The sequence below is a fragment of the Wyeomyia smithii genome, chromosome 3, assembly GCF_029784165.1.
Source record: "Wyeomyia smithii strain HCP4-BCI-WySm-NY-G18 chromosome 3, ASM2978416v1, whole genome shotgun sequence".
NCBI classification, from domain to species: domain Eukaryota; kingdom Metazoa; phylum Arthropoda; class Insecta; order Diptera; family Culicidae; genus Wyeomyia; species Wyeomyia smithii.
The window spans coordinates 247,601,502-247,619,142 of NC_073696.1; the positions used below are offsets into that span (position 1 = coordinate 247,601,502).

Sequence of the window (17,641 nt, forward strand, 5' to 3'; positions counted from 1 at the left end):
AGTACACTCAAAACAGAGAACACGCGCATGCGTCGTTTTCTGATAGCGTGTAACTATCGTCTTGCTGTAACGCATGTATGACTCAAAAGAAGTAACATCACAGTAACATCAGGAATACTGAATGTGCAAATATTACAGACTAATTTTTCGAGTCTGTGTTTTTACCTTTCTCCTAGAAAGGTATAGCAATCACCGGAAAAACCGAAGGTATAAAAGTGGTCCCAATGGCCGAATGTCATATACCACTCGACCCCTTTCGAAGAACTGAGCATTTTCTGTATGTATGTATGTATGTGTGTATGTGTGTGTGTGTGTGTATGTGCAACTTTTTTTTCTCACTCACTTTTCTCAGAGATGGCTGGACCGATTTTCATAAAATTGATTGCCAATGAAAGGTCTAGTTGCGCCATAGGTTGCCATTGAATTTCATTGTAATCGGATTTTTAGTTTAGAGGTTATGTATCAAAATGTAAAAATCACGAAACATCAATATCTCAGAAACCAAACAACCGATTTCAATAAAACTGGTTTCAAATGATTGGGCTATCTCCAGAACCCTTAACTTTCAAATTGCGTTATGATTGAACATATGGTTCAAAAGTTATGTAAAGAAAAGTTATCCTGAGATTGTTTAAACTCACTCATTTTTCTCAGAGATGGCTGAACCGATTTTCACAAAATTAGTGTCAAATGAAAGGTCTAGTTGCCCTATAGGTTGCTATTGAGTTTCATTGCAATCGGATTGTAACTTTGTACGTTGTTCATAAAAATGTGAAATCACATAACGAAAGTAAACATATTGACTTTCTCCTAACGATCACTGGCTAAATAAAAGGTTGAAAAGTGATCCAAATGGCCGAATGTCATATGCTACTCGACTCAGTTCGACGAATCGAGCATTTTCTGCATGTATGCATGTATAGGTGTATATGTGTGTGTGTGTGAGTGTGGGTGTGTACGTGTGTATGTGCACCTTTTTTTTGCACTCACTTCTCTCAGAGATGGTCTGACCGATTCTTTCTATCTTTGTGTCGAATGAAGGGTCTATTTGCCGCTTAGATTGCAATTGAATTTCATTGTAATCAAACTTTTAGTTTTGGCGCTGCGTCAGAATATGAAAAACGCTCTTATATCTCAAAAGCTATGAACATAGTTGAATTCAAATTAATGGGCTTTTTAACCCTTAAACAATGAATTTCATAATGTTCCAACATGTTGTTTGAAAGTTATAGAAAGAAACGTAACCCGGAGACTGTTTAAAACTATAGCTTCGATCAAAATATGTGGCCTCAACATCATTTTAATTTGATATTGTACTATTTCAATGTTTGCGGCCTTGCTCGGGATTGAAGTTGAAATTAAAAGTCATTTCTATCATTTCACTTTTTGCCTTTTTCCTATTCCTAGAAAGGTATAGCAATCACTGCAAAAACAAAAGGTATAGAAGTGCTCAAAAGGGCCGAATGTCGAATACCACTCGACTTAGTTCGACGAGCTGAGCATTTTCTGCATGTGTATGTGTGGGTGTGTGTGTAACGCTGTCCCAATCTCACTCGATTTTCTCAGAGATGGCTGAACCGATTTCAATGAAACTAATTGCAAATGAAAGGTCTAGTTGCTCTATAAGACCCTATTGAATTTTATAGTAATCTGATTTCTAGTTGAGAGGTTATGTATCAAAATGTAAAAAACACGAAACATCAATATCTCAGAAACTACACAACCTATTTGAACAAAATTGGTTTCAAATGAACAGGCTCTCTAAACAATTCTTAACTTTTGAATTTTGTGAAGATTGAACATTGAACATTGGTTCAGAAGTTATGGAAAGAAACGTGTTCTGGAGACTATTTAATCTCACTCATGTTTCTCAGAGATGGCTGGACCGATTCTCATGAAAGTGTCATATGGAAGGTCTTGTTGCCTCATAAGACCCTAATGATTTTTTTTTTTGCAAAGGGATCTTTGTTATGTTTAAAAATGTGAAATCCAGCTATGAAAACAAATATAGTCCGAAGACTACTTGGACTCACTCACTTTTCTCAGAGATGGTTGACCCGATTTCCACAGAATTAGTAACAAATGAAAGGTCTAGCTGCCTCATAACACCCTATTGAATTTTGCTCTAATCGGACTGTAACTTCGTCTGTAATGTATCGAAATGTGAAAATTACGAAACTTCATTATCTTAGAAACTACACAACCGATTTTAACAATATTGATATCAGATGAACGGGCTTGTTAAGGGTTAACTGATGAATTATGATTGAGCACGTGGTTTCAAAGTATGGCTGTCCTATACGTTACCTTTTCATTTGATTGTAATCAAACTTAAGCAACCGTTATGTTTCAATTTGTAAAACAACGAAAGTCTATTACCTCAAGTATTACACAACTTTTTTGAACATAACTAGTGTCATTCAAACGAGTCATCTCTCAAACTTACAAATAACAAACTTCATAACAATTTGAAATGCTGTTCAAAAGTTTTGGAAAGAAAAGAAATTCAAAGACTATTCAATACTATACCTGCTTTGATCAATATATATGGCCTCAACATGATTTAAATGTGGCATCGTACTATTTGAACGTTCCCGGTATCGCTCGTGATTAAATTGCTCGAAATTGAGAGTTATTTCTTCTATTTCGCTATTTCTTAAGCACTAACATTACGTCAAATTTCTTATTTTATACTTTTATTACAACATCAATATTTTAAAACTCAAAGAGTGAATATACCTTTATGGATTTATGCATTCATGTAAATCTATTTTTACAAATAATAAGTTTGAACGAGAAAGGCTGAGTCGGACCGCAAGGTGGATTAATTTAGGTTTTTCAATTTGCCGTTGTATAAAAGTTTTTTCAGACTCGACCGTTTTTTGAGTTCGACCGTGATGAGGTGTGTTCGAAATTGTAACAAAAGCCTTAAATCATGATTATTACTTAAAGCTTATGAAATTTATTATTTTACGAAAAAAAAAAAAACAAACCACAATATTTTGTAAAATTACAATGAATACAAAAACTGTTTGCGATGAATATTTTTTTGAGCAACGCGATACCTTTCAGTTATAACAATACTCATCGCAAAAAAATGTTTTTTTTTTCTTTGGTTCAAGTTGACAGTCAATGACAGCTCATTCTGATTCACTTTGACACTCACACAGCATCGTATCCGTTTCTCCCTCCCAGTCCCGTACAATCGCTCTGTCATCGGATATCACCTCGGCTACATGCTATCGCGGATATCATGTTCAAAAACCAACAAAAACCAGACTTGTAGCAGTGGCAACACGGCCCAAAGACATTTGTCGCAACCCTACAAAATTCGATACTCGCGTTGCATGCGAAAAAGAAGATATTTTTGCTCTTGTCATTCCGCACATTTCGACAATTGCATATGAGGGTTCACGTTGGTGCGAGCCAACTAGCTGGCATCTTAATCCTAATTGCATTGCTCTTGTTGTCTTGGTTTTGCTTTGACCTGTTTTTGTTTTCTTCTCTTTTCAATTGCCAAAGCAAATGTCAAATCATGCCAGCTTGCTGTTGTGTGAACACTCGAGATGATATCCGATATCATCTGGTGATATCAGGTGATATGCGGTGTAGTCTGAACAAGGCATTAGGAATCTTATGCTTTTCACACGTCCTGCAATACACTGGAAAGTCCTCCTGTTTATTTATTTTCGAAAAAGGTCGTCTCCCAACTGAACAATTTTAAAACTGTTTGTTTTATGTGTGAACTTTGAAAACTGTTTCTTTTTGTGTGAGCAAAAGAAACTGTTTCTATTCAGTAACTGAATTAAAGCCTCGAATATTTGAAATGAAAACATGTGGAATCATGAATGTTCAAAATTAAATGAAAGAAAAATAGTTGGGACAAAGTCTGCCGGGTCAGCTAGTTTTATATATTTCAACCATAATTGATTATTATTTTGTTGACAATACAAAAGGTTTTTCAACCACCAGTTGAAAATCACTGTAATAAAACAATTTTGGAGCATTCTTAATTCATTGTTTATCAATAGAACATAAGAAACGTGTGAAAATGAATATATCCTTTATTGTTCCTGATTGCAATACCTCTCAATGTGTAACCTTTCTTGTTCGTTTGGCTCGGATTTTGACATGTTCGTTTGGCTCACAACATTCTCTCCGCATATCTCCGCAAAATGAGTTATGAGGCCGGATCATCTCTTTCAAATGTCTTCACTGCAGTGGGGTAATGTGACTTAGGCACACCCGAGGTGGAAAATTTGGCGAAACCCGCGTAAAAACTGCGTAAAATAAGACCTTAGTGTATTTTCAAATGAAAAAGTAAACTTATGACAGTAAAAAAAACAAGAATGTTTATTCAGTTTAATATTAATATACAAGTTTTAGCAGATTTTAACAAGTCATGACTCATAACATTACCAAAGTAAGTAGTAGGGTGGGGAATCGTTCGGCCCCAAACAATCCTAAGTTTATCGAAAGTCGATTGGTTTTCTCTCCGCCTGGCGCATTGCATTTCAAATTTATATGGATATTTATATGGAAAAACCAGCTTTTTTGCATTTTCCATTCTAAAGAGCTCAAAATGGCTCAAACCATAAGTTTCATGACTTCGAATGGTAGGTTTTTTGATGCCTAACAACTTGGCCGAAGATACTTAAAAGCTAGGGTGTCCCAAAAATATACTAGAGCTGTTCAAAGTTGACTATGTCGAAATTTATGTTGCAAATCATGTTTTCTGCCAACACTGCCAGTGTACCGTCAGTCAGATTTCCATTAGGGGTAACCTCTGTAACACGTTGTAGATTCTACCTACGCCTAGAATATTGACCTAAATTTGTTTGCTTGATCCAGCTGAGTGTATAAACTCGTTACGACAGGTTATTTCTGATGAGAATCCTACTGATGCCGGTGCACAGTGGTCCAATGAGGCAAAAAGTGGAACTTAATTCCATTGCGCCTTTTACCTTCATCCTAGCCTTAAAGTGTCTCCGGAACAATTGTTTGTATGAATGACCGGCATAATCGCAAATTGTCAAAAAGTATGAAAAGTTTACTATACTAAAAATAAAAAAATTAATTTTTTTTTGTTAAAAGATAGAAGAATAGTTTGTTCGGCAAAGTTGTAGAAGATTCAAAAATATGAAACATTGTTGAACAAATGAAAATCCTATCTTCTTTCGATACAAAGTTATGAAGCATATTACATGGAACTCATTTAAAAGTTAGTTTTTTGTACTTAACTTTTGTTAGCTGCATTTTACACGAAAGTGTAGTTCGGATGAATTGTTAGGGCACACAAAACACATATTTTTGTCAAAGACCTCTTATCTCCAGGACTTTTTCTTACAAAGTTATATCATATTTCAGCTTATTTTTTCGATAACTTCAAGAACGTATAGGTTAAAAAGGGGCAAGTGGAATCATGATGTCGATACTTTACCTTGAAGTTAAGCTGGAGTACTATAAAATTCTTTAGGTTACATTTGTCCCAATCCACCCATATTAGAGTACGGCGAGCATATATTACAGTAAGTTTTCATATATCAAAAATACGAACTTTTTTGTGTTTAGAAATAGAGGAATAGTTTATTCACAAAGTTTCAGTACGTGCAAAAATATGAAACTTTGCTGAACAAATAAAAATCTTATCTTCATTGGAAACAGAGTTACAGAGTATCTAAACATATAAAAATGCAGCTCTGTCTGTCTGTCTGTCTGTCTGTTCCATATAGGCTTGGAAACTACTAAACCGATCGGCGTGAAATTTTGTACATAGGGGTTTTAGGGGCCGAGAAAGTTCGAGACCCCTCCCTCTTTTACAAGGGAGAGGTCCCATACAAATGAAACACAAATTCCTGCACAACTTCAAAACTAACCAAGTAAACATAACCAAATTTGGTATGTGGATATTTTTGGAGGTAACAAGTATGTCCATACTGGTTTGAAGCCCCTCCCTTTTCTGTAAGGGAGGGGTCCCATACAAATGAAACACCAATTTCTATCCAACTCAAGACCTAATCCAGCAAATCGAACCAAATTTGGCATGTGAGTGTTTTTAGGGGTAACAAATATATCCATAATGGTTTGACACCCCTCCCTCTTCTATAAGGGAGGGGTCCCATATAAATGAAACACAAATTTCGCAAGCTCGAGAACCAATCAAGCAAATACAACCAAATTTGGCAGGTAAATGTTTTTAGGGATAACAAACATGTCCTTATGGACGTGATGTGTCGACACCCTTCCTTCTTCTGGCATGTCTCCAAATACCATTTTTAAATCCATGATGGCGACTTCCAGTTTCTGAAAAACAGCGGCAAATGACTGAATACCATCCAATATGGGATTTCTAGAATTGTTATGATGCACTGAAGCCACAAATCGACTTCAGACAAAATTTTGAATTGAAAGATGGCGACTTCCGGTGTCTGGAAAACAGCCGAAAATGGCCAAATATCACCCAATATGAGTGTTTCTTCAACCAAAATGACGCTCAGAGGCCAAAAATTGTCTCCTAATACCATTTTGAAATCCAAGATGGCGACTTCCGGTTTCTGAAAAATAGCGGCAAATGACCAAATATCACCCAATATGGGTATTTTTAGAATCGTTATGATCAATGATGGTGATCGGCGATAAAATCGACGATAAACATTCGATTATTTTCAGCGTGTGAGTCAACTTCGTCTCTCAGTCGGTTCTAACATTTATCGTACGATATGCCAGTCCGAGTGAACCAATTCGGAGATTCGCTGAGATAATTCATTCTCTCTCAGAGATGGAATTTCCAATAGCTCTACAAACCGATGATTCACTCTTCGCTGATAGAATCCAAGTGTCAAAACAAAAGAGAAGAATCGTGAGACGATAATTATCGGAAAAGAGAAGCGATTGCGATCGCTTGAACAATTATCCCCCTTTCTTTCTGAGTCGCAAGTGTTGACAGTAAAATAGGTTTTTCATCGTCTAACAAAATGTTGCTTGCTCTTGTTATTGTCAACTCAATGTTCCTTTGTTCGTCGGTTTTATTTGCATCGAAGGTTTTTTCGCTGATGTATGTTGGCCGATATCGAAGTTTTTTTTTAAACAAGCAAAAACTTGCACACATTTTGGAAAAAAACCGCATATATAAATAGATTCTAAAAAAGTTTGCAAGCTTTGCAAAAAGTAACAACAAATATTTGCCATTTGAAAAAACAAAATCGGCCACGGATTCTGAAAATCTGCATTTCACAGTCAGTTCTGTAAATCTGGTATCCCTGTTTTGTGCTACCTTTCAGTTGGTCTAACGCTAGCAGTTTTTTTCCTCTCTGAGTTTTTGGGTTGCGATACAATTTTACGATTATTGGGACACTCTCACTCAATAGGTGATTCAAACCAAAGATTTTCGTTCCACGGCTCGATCGGATCGGGAGACGATAATGAATTACCGATCGAAACCGATGAGAAAATCGAGAAAGCGTATGAACAAGCGACTATAAACTCGCATACAGTTAACAGGCTATAAAATTCACGGAGTATTCTTTCGGCAGTTTTTTTGTCACACAAGTTCTTTTCTCGAGAGACGATACAAAACATCGCGTATTATGCGTGATCAGAATCCAATAGGATTCTCTCGTGATAATTCTCTGATACGATTTTAACCATCCTTGGTTATGATGCACTGAAGCCACAAATCGACCTCAGACAAAATTTTGAATTGTAAGATGGCGACTTCCGATTAGTCCTGTGCGCCGCCACGCCGCGCTGCCGCCGCCGACACTTTTACGCACGCCGCCGCCGCCGGTGGTTTTGAGTCGGCGCGCCGCCGAAGAAATTTTTATCGCGCCGATAGTCATTTCTTTGCTGGTTGTTAAATTGTTTGTTTACTTGATTCCTATTCATTCTCATTTCTTTTTTGACTTCCTGTCAACCCGGATGAACATATTTTTAACTATTTATGTTGAATTAAAAAACCGAACATGAGAGTGTACACATTATACGCAATATTTTGGAAGTGGTACTTAGTATCACGCCGGTACACGCAGCCGAGAATTACCAACGGCGTCACGCCGGCGCGCCGATCGCCGCCGAGGTAAAATGTTTTCTACGCCGCCGCCGCCGATGATATGGTCGGCGCACAGGTCTACTTCCGATATCTGTAAAACAGCCGAAAATGACTGAATACCACCTAATAAGAGTGTTTCTTTAACCAGAATGACCAGAATGGCCTCACAGAAACTGTCTTCTAATGCCATTTTAAAATCCAAGATGGCGACTTCCGGTTTCTGAAAAACAGCGGTAAATGACCAAATACCATCCAATATGGGTATACCGGAATCGTGATGATGCACTGAAGTCACAAATCGACCTAAGACAACATTTTGAATTGTAAGATGGCAACTTCCGGTGACTGGAAAATAGCCGAAAATTACCCAATATGAGTGCTTCTTTAACCAGAATGACGCTCAGAGGCCAGGAATTGTCTCCAAATGCCATTTTGAAATACAAGATGGCGACTTCCGGTGTCTGGAAAATAGCCGAGAATGGCCGATTTTCATCCAATATGAGTATCTCCGCAACCAGAATGATGCACAGAAACTAAAAATCGATCAAAGACAACATTTTGAATTCAAACATGGCGACTTCAGGTGACTGGCAAACAGCCGAAAATGTCCAAATATCCTTTAATATGAATGTTTCCGGAGCCAGAATAACACCCGGAGGTCAGAAAGGCGACTTACGGTATCTGAAAAATAGCCTCAAGTGACCAAATACTACCCAATATGAGTATCACCGGATCCAGAATGATGCAAGGAGCTAAAAATTGACCTCAGACACCAGTTTGAATTGTGAAATAGCAACTTCTGGGAAACAGCCGAAAATAACCGAATACTACTACATATGGATATGTCCGTAATTGACATGATGTAAAGAAGCCAAGCATTGACCCTGGACACCATTTTGAATTCGAAGATGACCACTTTCAGTTTCTGGAAAACAACGAAAATCACTGAAATGCACCCAATATATTTCCGGAATAGAGGTGATGTACAAAAGCAAAAGTCGAGAATGTTGTCATTCCGATAAAACCAATCATTTCAAATGATATAAACAAATCGCAAGGAATCAATGAATTTGAAATGTTTAAAATTATTAAATTAAACACTAAAATAGGCGGGACGAAGTTTTCCGGGTCAGCTAGTTTGATATAAAAGTTACTTGAAAGTTTATTTTTTGCACTCAACTTTTGTTAGCTACATTTTACAAGAAAACGTTGTTCTAAAGAAACATTTGGACATACAAAACACACGTTTTTGTTGAAGACCACACTTCTCCACGGCTAAAATATGATATAACTTTGTAAGGAAAAGTCCTGAAGATATATGACCTTTGACAAAAATGTGTGTTTTGTGTGCCCTAGCTATTCCGCCGAACAATACTTTCGTGTATATTGCAACTAACAAAAGTTAAGTACAAAAAACTACCTTTTAAAAAAGTTCTTTGTAATACACTTTATAACTTCGTACCGAAGAAAGATAGGATTTACATTTGTTCAACAAAGTTTCAAATTTTTGAATTTTCTACAACTTTGCTGAACACACTATTCTTCTATCTTTTAACACAAAAAACTTAATTTTTTTAATTTTTTAGTATAGTAAACTTTTCATACTTTTTGACAATTTGCGATTATGCCGGTCATTCATATAAACAATTGTTCCGAAGACACTTTTAAGCTAGGATGAAGGTAAAAGGCGCTATGGAATTAAGTTCCACTTTCTGCCTTATTGGACCACTGTGCGGTGCATTGGTAATGTTGGCAGAAAACAAGATTTTCTGCACTTAAATCGACATACTCAACTTTGAACAGCTATAGCTTCTTCTTAGGGATCCTAGCTCTTCAGTGTCTTCTGCAAAGTTGTTAGGCATCTAGAATACAATACTTAAACATAATGTAGACAAAACCAATCGACTTCCGGTGAGTTTAGGGTTGTTTGGGGCCCCAAAAAGAACCAAAAAACCTGGTTCTGGAGAATCGATCACTTTCCCCCACCCTAGTAAGTAGTCATCTACTACAATAAAGCCAAACCATTCAATCAATTAAGGATGACTCGCATCATAATCGATAATTACTATCGCGAATGTCATATCACAGAGAACAGACATTCATGTTCATACAAAGCAATTTGAAAATCGTGTGTATAAATTTAAATCCAAATACATTATTACACTAACGACATCTGTTTTGTGGTGCCCCAGTTGCACTGCCTAAATATTGCTGTATCGATATTTTATCGATATCTGTGCTTGGTTTTTAAGTGATGAGAGCGCCACATAGCGGGAGCATTACCACTTACTGTCAAATGACGGTTGCAAGTTTTCACACATATTTTGAAAATAAGAAGAACGTCCGTTCTCTGTGGTCATATTGCTTAAAGGGTTATATACCTTTTTAGTTTTCAAAAAACCGACAAAAAATTTATTGTATTATCTTCAAATACAACATCTTGAGAACATTTTCACAAATTTTCGTAAACATCTGAGCAATAGGAAGAAAGTTAGAGCGATTTGCAGCGCGCCTCGCCACGGCCGCATAAGCTAAACTTGAAACTTTACACGCGATTTTCTCGAAATAGTGATTTCCGAAAAATGACTTTGCCGTGATCCTGATTGCGGGAAAACTACTGAACCGATTTCCTTCATCTTTTTTTTAAATTTTCGTTATTAAATTCGCCGGTCCTTGAACGATCGCTTTTCGATACATAGAGTTACATTTTGCCGCAAAAAAAATTTAATGCAATTTTTAGCGCTCAAAACGTTCATTTTTTGGGAAAAATGATCCCATTTGCACTGAAAACAAAATACTCATAAATGCGATCGTTCAAGGACCCGGCACGCTTCTAAACTAATGAAATAATATGAGTTTTTTGATTTCGGTTGACCCGCTGAGTCTCTATCAGGATCACCGCAAGCCTCTGTAAAAAAATAGCGTTTCGGGGAAACGGCCATTACTCCAGTAATAATTGGTATATCTCAAAATCAAACGTATTTTTTTTTTGTTGTTGATAAACTGTACTTTCGGAAAAATACCTCTTTGATGCAATAAAAATGGTGCTATGCACTTGAAAATAGATTCCCTCATTTTTCTCGACCAAAAGGTATATAACCCCTTAAGGTGACACATATGAAAACTATTCTCATTTTGAGGGTAAAACCAGGGCAAATGATGAGTATAGACCATTTCGACAACTCAGCCAAACACACTAATTAAGGTTGTTAGCCTCATAATCAAAGGCCCAAACACAATGGATACGTTCGCGTTGCGTTGGCGGTTATTTGACAGAAAATGTATGGGCTAACTGTCAAATTGCCATTGTGTTTAGACCTTAACTCGTGTTCACGCTAGCAGGTCCCGCATAAACAAATACCATACACGAATTGTTTCCCGTATAGTATCTTAACCATTTATAAAAAAGTCACAAAACCATTTACATACCATTTCAGCTTTAGTTTTGATCATCTAGTTAATAGTAAACTGAGAAATAATCATTTGGTGAACTAGGCGTTAGGTATGGTTACCATTCAAAAACAGAGATTTTCCCGAACAAATTTTTTTTCGATATTATACACAATATGGTTATCTAATTATCCAAAATTTTGTACTAAAACTATTCTACAAATAGTACGAATATGTTATTTTACAGTAGTTTCTAGTTGTTCAGATATCATTTCATGAATGGTATATTTATATTGATTTATATTCTGATAATCGTTCGTGGAATAGTCGTGATATTGTTTTGAATATTATAAAGATTGTTAGTGGCGATTGCTTTATTTTTTACAAAAATCTGATGTTTTTGTTTTTCACCTGCAAATATCATCACTTTCCAGCCATGTATTCTTCTTTGTATTCTTCCAGGCTGCGAGGGGCGCTGTTTTGCATTTGTCGTGCAATGTCGACTTCAACCTCGTTCTGCTCGGAGATACTGGAAAGAAAAAATTATTGTATAAATACTAAAGCCGGAAGATTTGTGACCAATTTGATTACCTTCCATTATAGTTTGACAAAAACCTGCGACTACAGCGTTTGCTGGAAGATGTCTCTTCGTTTCTCGATGGAGCTTTAACCGTTGAAGGTGTGGTGAACAAATAGTGCTCACTATCCTATTTGGGGATACTGAATATATTATATTAGCTCAAAAGTTTAAGTCATTCAATTTAGTACAGTAATAACTGATAAAAGATATTATCATCAAACATTTACCATACTTCATTAAGTACAGTTAAAGTCCTTACCGCTTCAGCAATGGTTTTTGATTATGCGGGTATGCAAAAAGAAAAACATAACCCTCTTGTGCTGCGGAAAATAATATTCAATGTTCAAGTTTAGGGATACGATCTGTAAAAGGATCACGTAATTCACGTTGAATTAGGCTAACTTTTATGCCAACGAAGGAACAAAATATTTTGAATAATAATGCAGGAATTTTAAGATATTGTTTGACTCATTTTCAATTCGACTTAGACCGTGCAATGTGTACCAATTCAAGCACAGCATAACAATAGACTATTTAACGAACTGTTGTTTCAGTAGTTCAGTGGTTTCCATCAAAATTTCATTCATGAATTTGAGTTCTGAAACGTATCGTAGAATGGTTCATCAACAGGTGCATAGTAGTATTAAACAAAAAGTTGTTAACAAAAGATATGCAGTATTCTTTGAGTGTCAATCCACAGCTTCAGTTGACATTTGCCTCAGTTGGTTGTGTTGCCAACTGCTGCAAACCAGTGTTGTTATGATTAACACGTTATATGGGATTTTCGATTAATTTAGATATCAAGTGACATGAAAAACGATATTCCATCATAATACGAGGTCTTCGATATCAGGTGACACACGGTGTAGTCTGATGGGGTATAAAAGCATCCCGCTGATGTTTAGAAAAGCTCAGTATGGACTTATGAAAAAAATTATTTGTATTTCCGGGACATGAAATAACCGAGAAAAATAGGATACGAAAAATCACAATCCAACCCAGCAAACAATTTTGTTGATTTACAGCCTAATAAGCTATTATTCATTGAACTTCGGCTGAACTACAGCTTAACAAGCCATAATCCAACAAAATTGTTTGTTAGGAAGTTAGTGATTCTGGAAACCACAAACATATTTATTACAGGATGATCACGTGAAATGTAAACAATGTATACATTATAATTGAATCCAACTACCGCTAAGTTTAAAGGAAAGGTAAATCAAGTGCACTACAGCTGATTTTTTTGCATCCGAAACTGCACAATTTAACACATAATCCACTGGATCGATGCAGCAGCAGTAACATAATTAAACACAAGCTTATTTGCTTGGAATTATTTGCGTTGAAAAAAGCCTTCTCGTTAACCAGTAATCCGCTACCAGTTCGCGGTCGTATGATAATTCGATCAAGATTCCATTGTACAATCACGCCTAACATCTTGTGGGTGCAATGGGAATTAGCAGTGTTTTTTTGTGCAACGTTTAATTACGGACTAAGCTACGCCCCACCAGCCCAGCCAGTTGGCCACACGGGCCCTGACCCAGACATGCGGTGCCGCGGTTCGCGATTCCCATCGCGGTAGCAACATTCTGCGGTCGCCTCTGTCATGGTGGTTAACCATGTTTACCGACAGAATGTGTACCTTTTCTGTTTTTGTTTAATCTGCAAGTTACACGAAGAACGGGGGGCCACTAACCCAACCGCGCCCGCGACACCAGTGTGATTGATACGATATGATTTTCGTGTGACGGACTAACAATCGCAATCGCGTTGCGTTTTAGCGTTATCTTTTCGTTGATTGGCTCATGTTCCGACCGTAGTTGTTATGAATCTATGGGTGTCCATTGGATAGGTACATTATTTGCTATACACGATGGACGCTTTGCTATTCCATTGTTATAGAAGATTCACACTTAATTGGCGTTTACAATGACTAGGAATGTGGTGCGTGCATATACTGATGACACATCATAACTGGCCAAATAATCGCAATGATTTGTGTAAGACGATACGACTAGAGGCGTTGCTTGTTTGCTCTATATTGATAGTGAATGATGTTGGAGTAAATTTCTATATTAACAATGCTTATAAACTGATTGCTTTTTCTGTTCTGGACTGTTCATTCTATGAAATGGACAATTATTAAAAAAAATACTTTTTGTTTTCAAACAAATTTATAAGTTTGAATTACAAAAATGGGAATGTTTTATGTGTATATAGTATCCAGTGAAAGATAAGATTAATTGCATATTTCTTTAAGTACCCTTCGAATTTCACTGACAAACTTTTTTTTCGCACCTTCACTTTGACATAATTGTTGAAAAGGACAATAACGCAACAACTTTCATAGAACGTCAAAAAATATTCAACATTCTTGCAATTTACAGGTTTTCAAAAAATAATAGTAAATTCAATTCTTATTGCAAAAAATTGATTTCGACACTATCAATCTTCCAATAAGAAGTACTTTAAAGAAGTACTTTCATCGTCCTGATTTATAATACAGCCGAAATTCGAATACAAGTCTCTCCAAATCGCTACAATGACAGTTCGCCCATTTACCAACTGTCATTGTAGTGATTTAGAGATTTTTATTCTTCATTCAAAAATCGAAGCACAATAATATAAAATTTTAATAATAAGATAGTATGATAACTATTTTTATTATGATAACTAGCAGAATTCAAATAATATCTTAAAATCAGAATAACAATGTCTTCTGCATATGTTGTTCCCGCAAGGATTGATAGCATGCTTGCAGCGCTCTGAGCGGTCGGTAACAGAAACCTTTATTTTCAAGCCAACTTGCCCGCAATAGAACAACTACCTAACCCTTCACCAAACGCTCAGCACATGTGACAGCTCGTATTGAAAACATAAACAAAACAAAACCAAAATCGAAATCACCACGATCACGGTGACATAAGTACGGCAAATCGCCGCTCAATAACACAATATTAGCGTGCCTGTGAGTGAAATCCGATGTCGTTTCCGGACAAGGAAACTCGAGCTGGTTGCTGGCTGGCACGAGACGAGTACTGGGCCTGTCTAGAGCGGCATGCTCCACAGCATAGTTCGACATCCGGCGAACCGGAGCCCCAGCAATGTATAGCGGTCCGGAAGATGTACGAGAAAAAGTGTCCCGCCCAGTGGGTGAAACATTTCGACCGAAAGCGAACCTTCGAACAGTTCAAACAGAAGATGGTCAAAGGATATGAACCGTTGGATGATAAAAACAAACAGCACTAGCGTTGACGCCAAATACGTTCGATTCATTTCATAAATAGCAAATAAAATACCATTGTACAGATAGATACAACAATCACTTAATAACTAATTCGCGTTGACCAGATTCGCTTCGTCTATTTCAATCGAAACTATATACCGCCCAGGGATCATCACAAGTCCTAGCACACGTTCCTCGCCACCATTCTCGGTGAATTCACTGGTTAGCCCCAGAATCACATTCGCATCGGCATCGGTACAGACGAACATTCCGATCAGTATGCGCCCATCGGTCATCTTTATCCGGAACGTGTTGTTCAGCCAGGACTTCAGCTTTTTCCGACTGGGATTGGTTTCCTGTTCGACTTCCGCTTTGTGAATGTTACGCACCTTCTTTGAGAAGAGTTTTATTATGCGTTGGAAAACTTTTTACATTAAGTGACACGCTACCTGAATTTTCTCCCACAGCTCATCTCCGCTATCCTTTTCATCGCTGCTCATTACTAGAAATACCTAACTTAAATTGAATTTCGCTGAATAAAATATTTTTAGTGTTTATATTATTTTCAGGTGCCAAAAGTGACAGCTTTTAAAATGACAATCAATTTGAGCAGAGTTGCCGGTTTTTTCATATTCATTTTCCTATCAGAGTCAATGTTATTCAGGTATCTTATTGCGACTTTCGCACCAGTTTGGACCATGATTCATAGAGACATGGTGTAACGGTATGTCAAATGCAGAATCCTCCATATTGGAAACATGTTTGATTGCGAAGAAGTTTGTTTATAAACAGCCTCTGGCAAAAAAATCGCATCGTTGAATATATCATTAAGATGCATTTATATTGTAAATATAACAATGCTACATACCTTGCTATCAGCGTTGCAAATCGAGCGAGAAGCAAAACCTTCTTTCTCCTTTCTGTTTGAGAACGAGACATATGCTACGCTTCTCAAGTCTTTGGACACAAGAAAGAAGATCTCTTCCCAGCCCCGCAGACTTTGGGCACCACCAAATATCTTATAATACCAATATAGTTCACTCCCGAATTTCCCATATAATTTCGAGAAGACGCATAGGGAACACCCCCTCTTGTGGTGAAAAAAATAACTAAACTCATTGCACAGTGGTGCAGTAAGGCAATTTAGGCGAACATGAGCTTTTCGATGTGATTTTGTTTTAAAGCAATAGTTTTTTTTAAGAAGTTGTTTCTTATACTTAGTCCTTTATTTATGTGCAAATAAAAGTTAGGGTGGCCCTAAAATCAACGAAACAAAATAAACAGACTTTTTTATTTGCAGAAATAATTGTAAGCATCCTTCGACAAAATTGTAAATCAACTAATTTTAATCAACTTCGTTAATTTTTTTGTAGCTATTAAATTTACCGATTTAGAGCAATTTGACGTAACTGACCTAGGGTTAAAAAAAAAACAGATTTTTTGCTTTATTTTTTCAGTTCAAATGTAATAACAAAGTTTCTTCGGTTAACCTTAAGAACACAAAAATACGCAACTTTTGATGGAAAAACATTGTCGATATGTTGTAAAGGTAAAGAGTATTCATTTTTTCAATAAAACGTTCAATAAAAACATTTTTAAGCTCTTGAGGTCATCCGAAGAATACTCTGTTAATAAATTTGAACTGAAAAAACAGAGCCAAAGAACTTCGTTTTCTCAGAACCCACTCTAAACCTTTCACGTAAAATTGCTCTATTTCGGTCAATTTTATAGCTACAAAAGAGTTTTTTTTGTTACTCAAAATTAGTCAATCTACAACTGTGCCTAAGATTGTATACAGTTTTTTTTATTCTTGCTTATTTTCCGTCGGTCTATTTCCGCCACTGTTGTGGCCAATCACCGACGCCCAGGGAGGCGACTCCACACCCAGGACCCTAACTCACGACCCGTTTATTAACGGACCGGCGCCAACGGCTTTACTTCCTCATGCGGTGGAAGGCGTTATCCTAGAAATTTTTCGCCCCAGAAAATCTCCCGGTGTCGGCTAGGATTGAATCTAGACCAGTTGGGTTGGTTGTGAGTGGATCACGCCACCTCACAACCATCAACACCTATGTCAGCGGTGGGATTCGAACCCAGGCGTCGAGCGTGGTTGGCGGAGACGTAACCAACCACACTAGGCCCCCGCTGCGATTGTATACAGTTACTTCAGCAAATAAAAAAGTTATTTTTTTATTTCGCCTATTTTAGGACCACTCTAATTTTCATTTGCACATAAATAAAGGACTGGCTATAAGAAACAACTTCTTAAAAGATACTATGACTCTGAAATCAAAGAATCGCATCAAAAACCTCCTGTCCGCCTAAATTGCCTTACTGTACCACTGTGCATTGTTGTTGCACTTCTGTGAGCGTGTGACCGATATTCCTACACACGAAA

At 37.0% G+C, this 17,641-nt stretch overlaps 2 protein-coding genes across 3 annotated transcripts; one reads left to right on the plus strand and one right to left on the minus strand.

Moving 5' to 3' along the window:
- Positions 1 to 14,885: 14,885 nt before the first annotated feature.
- Positions 14,886 to 15,351, plus strand: LOC129729960 (cytochrome c oxidase assembly factor 6 homolog). Its single transcript, XM_055688891.1, has one exon. The coding sequence runs from the start codon at positions 15,000 to 15,002 to the stop codon at positions 15,264 to 15,266; it is 267 nt and encodes an 88-aa protein (XP_055544866.1). The 5' UTR covers positions 14,886 to 14,999; the 3' UTR covers positions 15,267 to 15,351.
- On the minus strand, positions 15,264 to 15,833 carry LOC129729959 (N-alpha-acetyltransferase 38, NatC auxiliary subunit). Of its 2 annotated transcripts, none has more exons than XM_055688890.1 (2): positions 15,693 to 15,833; positions 15,264 to 15,632 (listed from the first exon to the last, which is right to left on the minus strand). In XM_055688890.1, the coding sequence occupies exons 1-2, from the start codon at positions 15,741 to 15,743 to the stop codon at positions 15,351 to 15,353; spliced, it is 333 nt and encodes a 110-aa protein (XP_055544865.1). In that variant the 5' UTR covers positions 15,744 to 15,833; the 3' UTR covers positions 15,264 to 15,350. The 2 variants fall into 2 exon arrangements, with proteins under 2 accessions (XP_055544865.1, XP_055544864.1); XM_055688889.1 differs by having other exon boundaries at positions 15,264 to 15,635.
- Positions 15,834 to 17,641: the final 1,808 nt, after the last annotated feature.

What these genes read in the sequence shown, in the direction of transcription:
- LOC129729959 (XM_055688889.1), bottom strand. Translation starts at nt 15,743, where the DNA reads ATGAGCAGCGATGAAAAGGATAGCGGAGATGAGCTGTGGGAGAAAATT. An exon ending in AGCTGTGGGAGAAAATTCAG is followed by an intron (nt 15,636 to 15,692) that starts GTAGCGTGTCAC and finishes CTCTTCTCAAAG; the next exon opens with AAGGTGCGTAACATTCACAA.
- LOC129729960 (XM_055688891.1), top strand. Translation starts at nt 15,000, where the DNA reads ATGTCGTTTCCGGACAAGGAAACTCGAGCTGGTTGCTGGCTGGCACGA.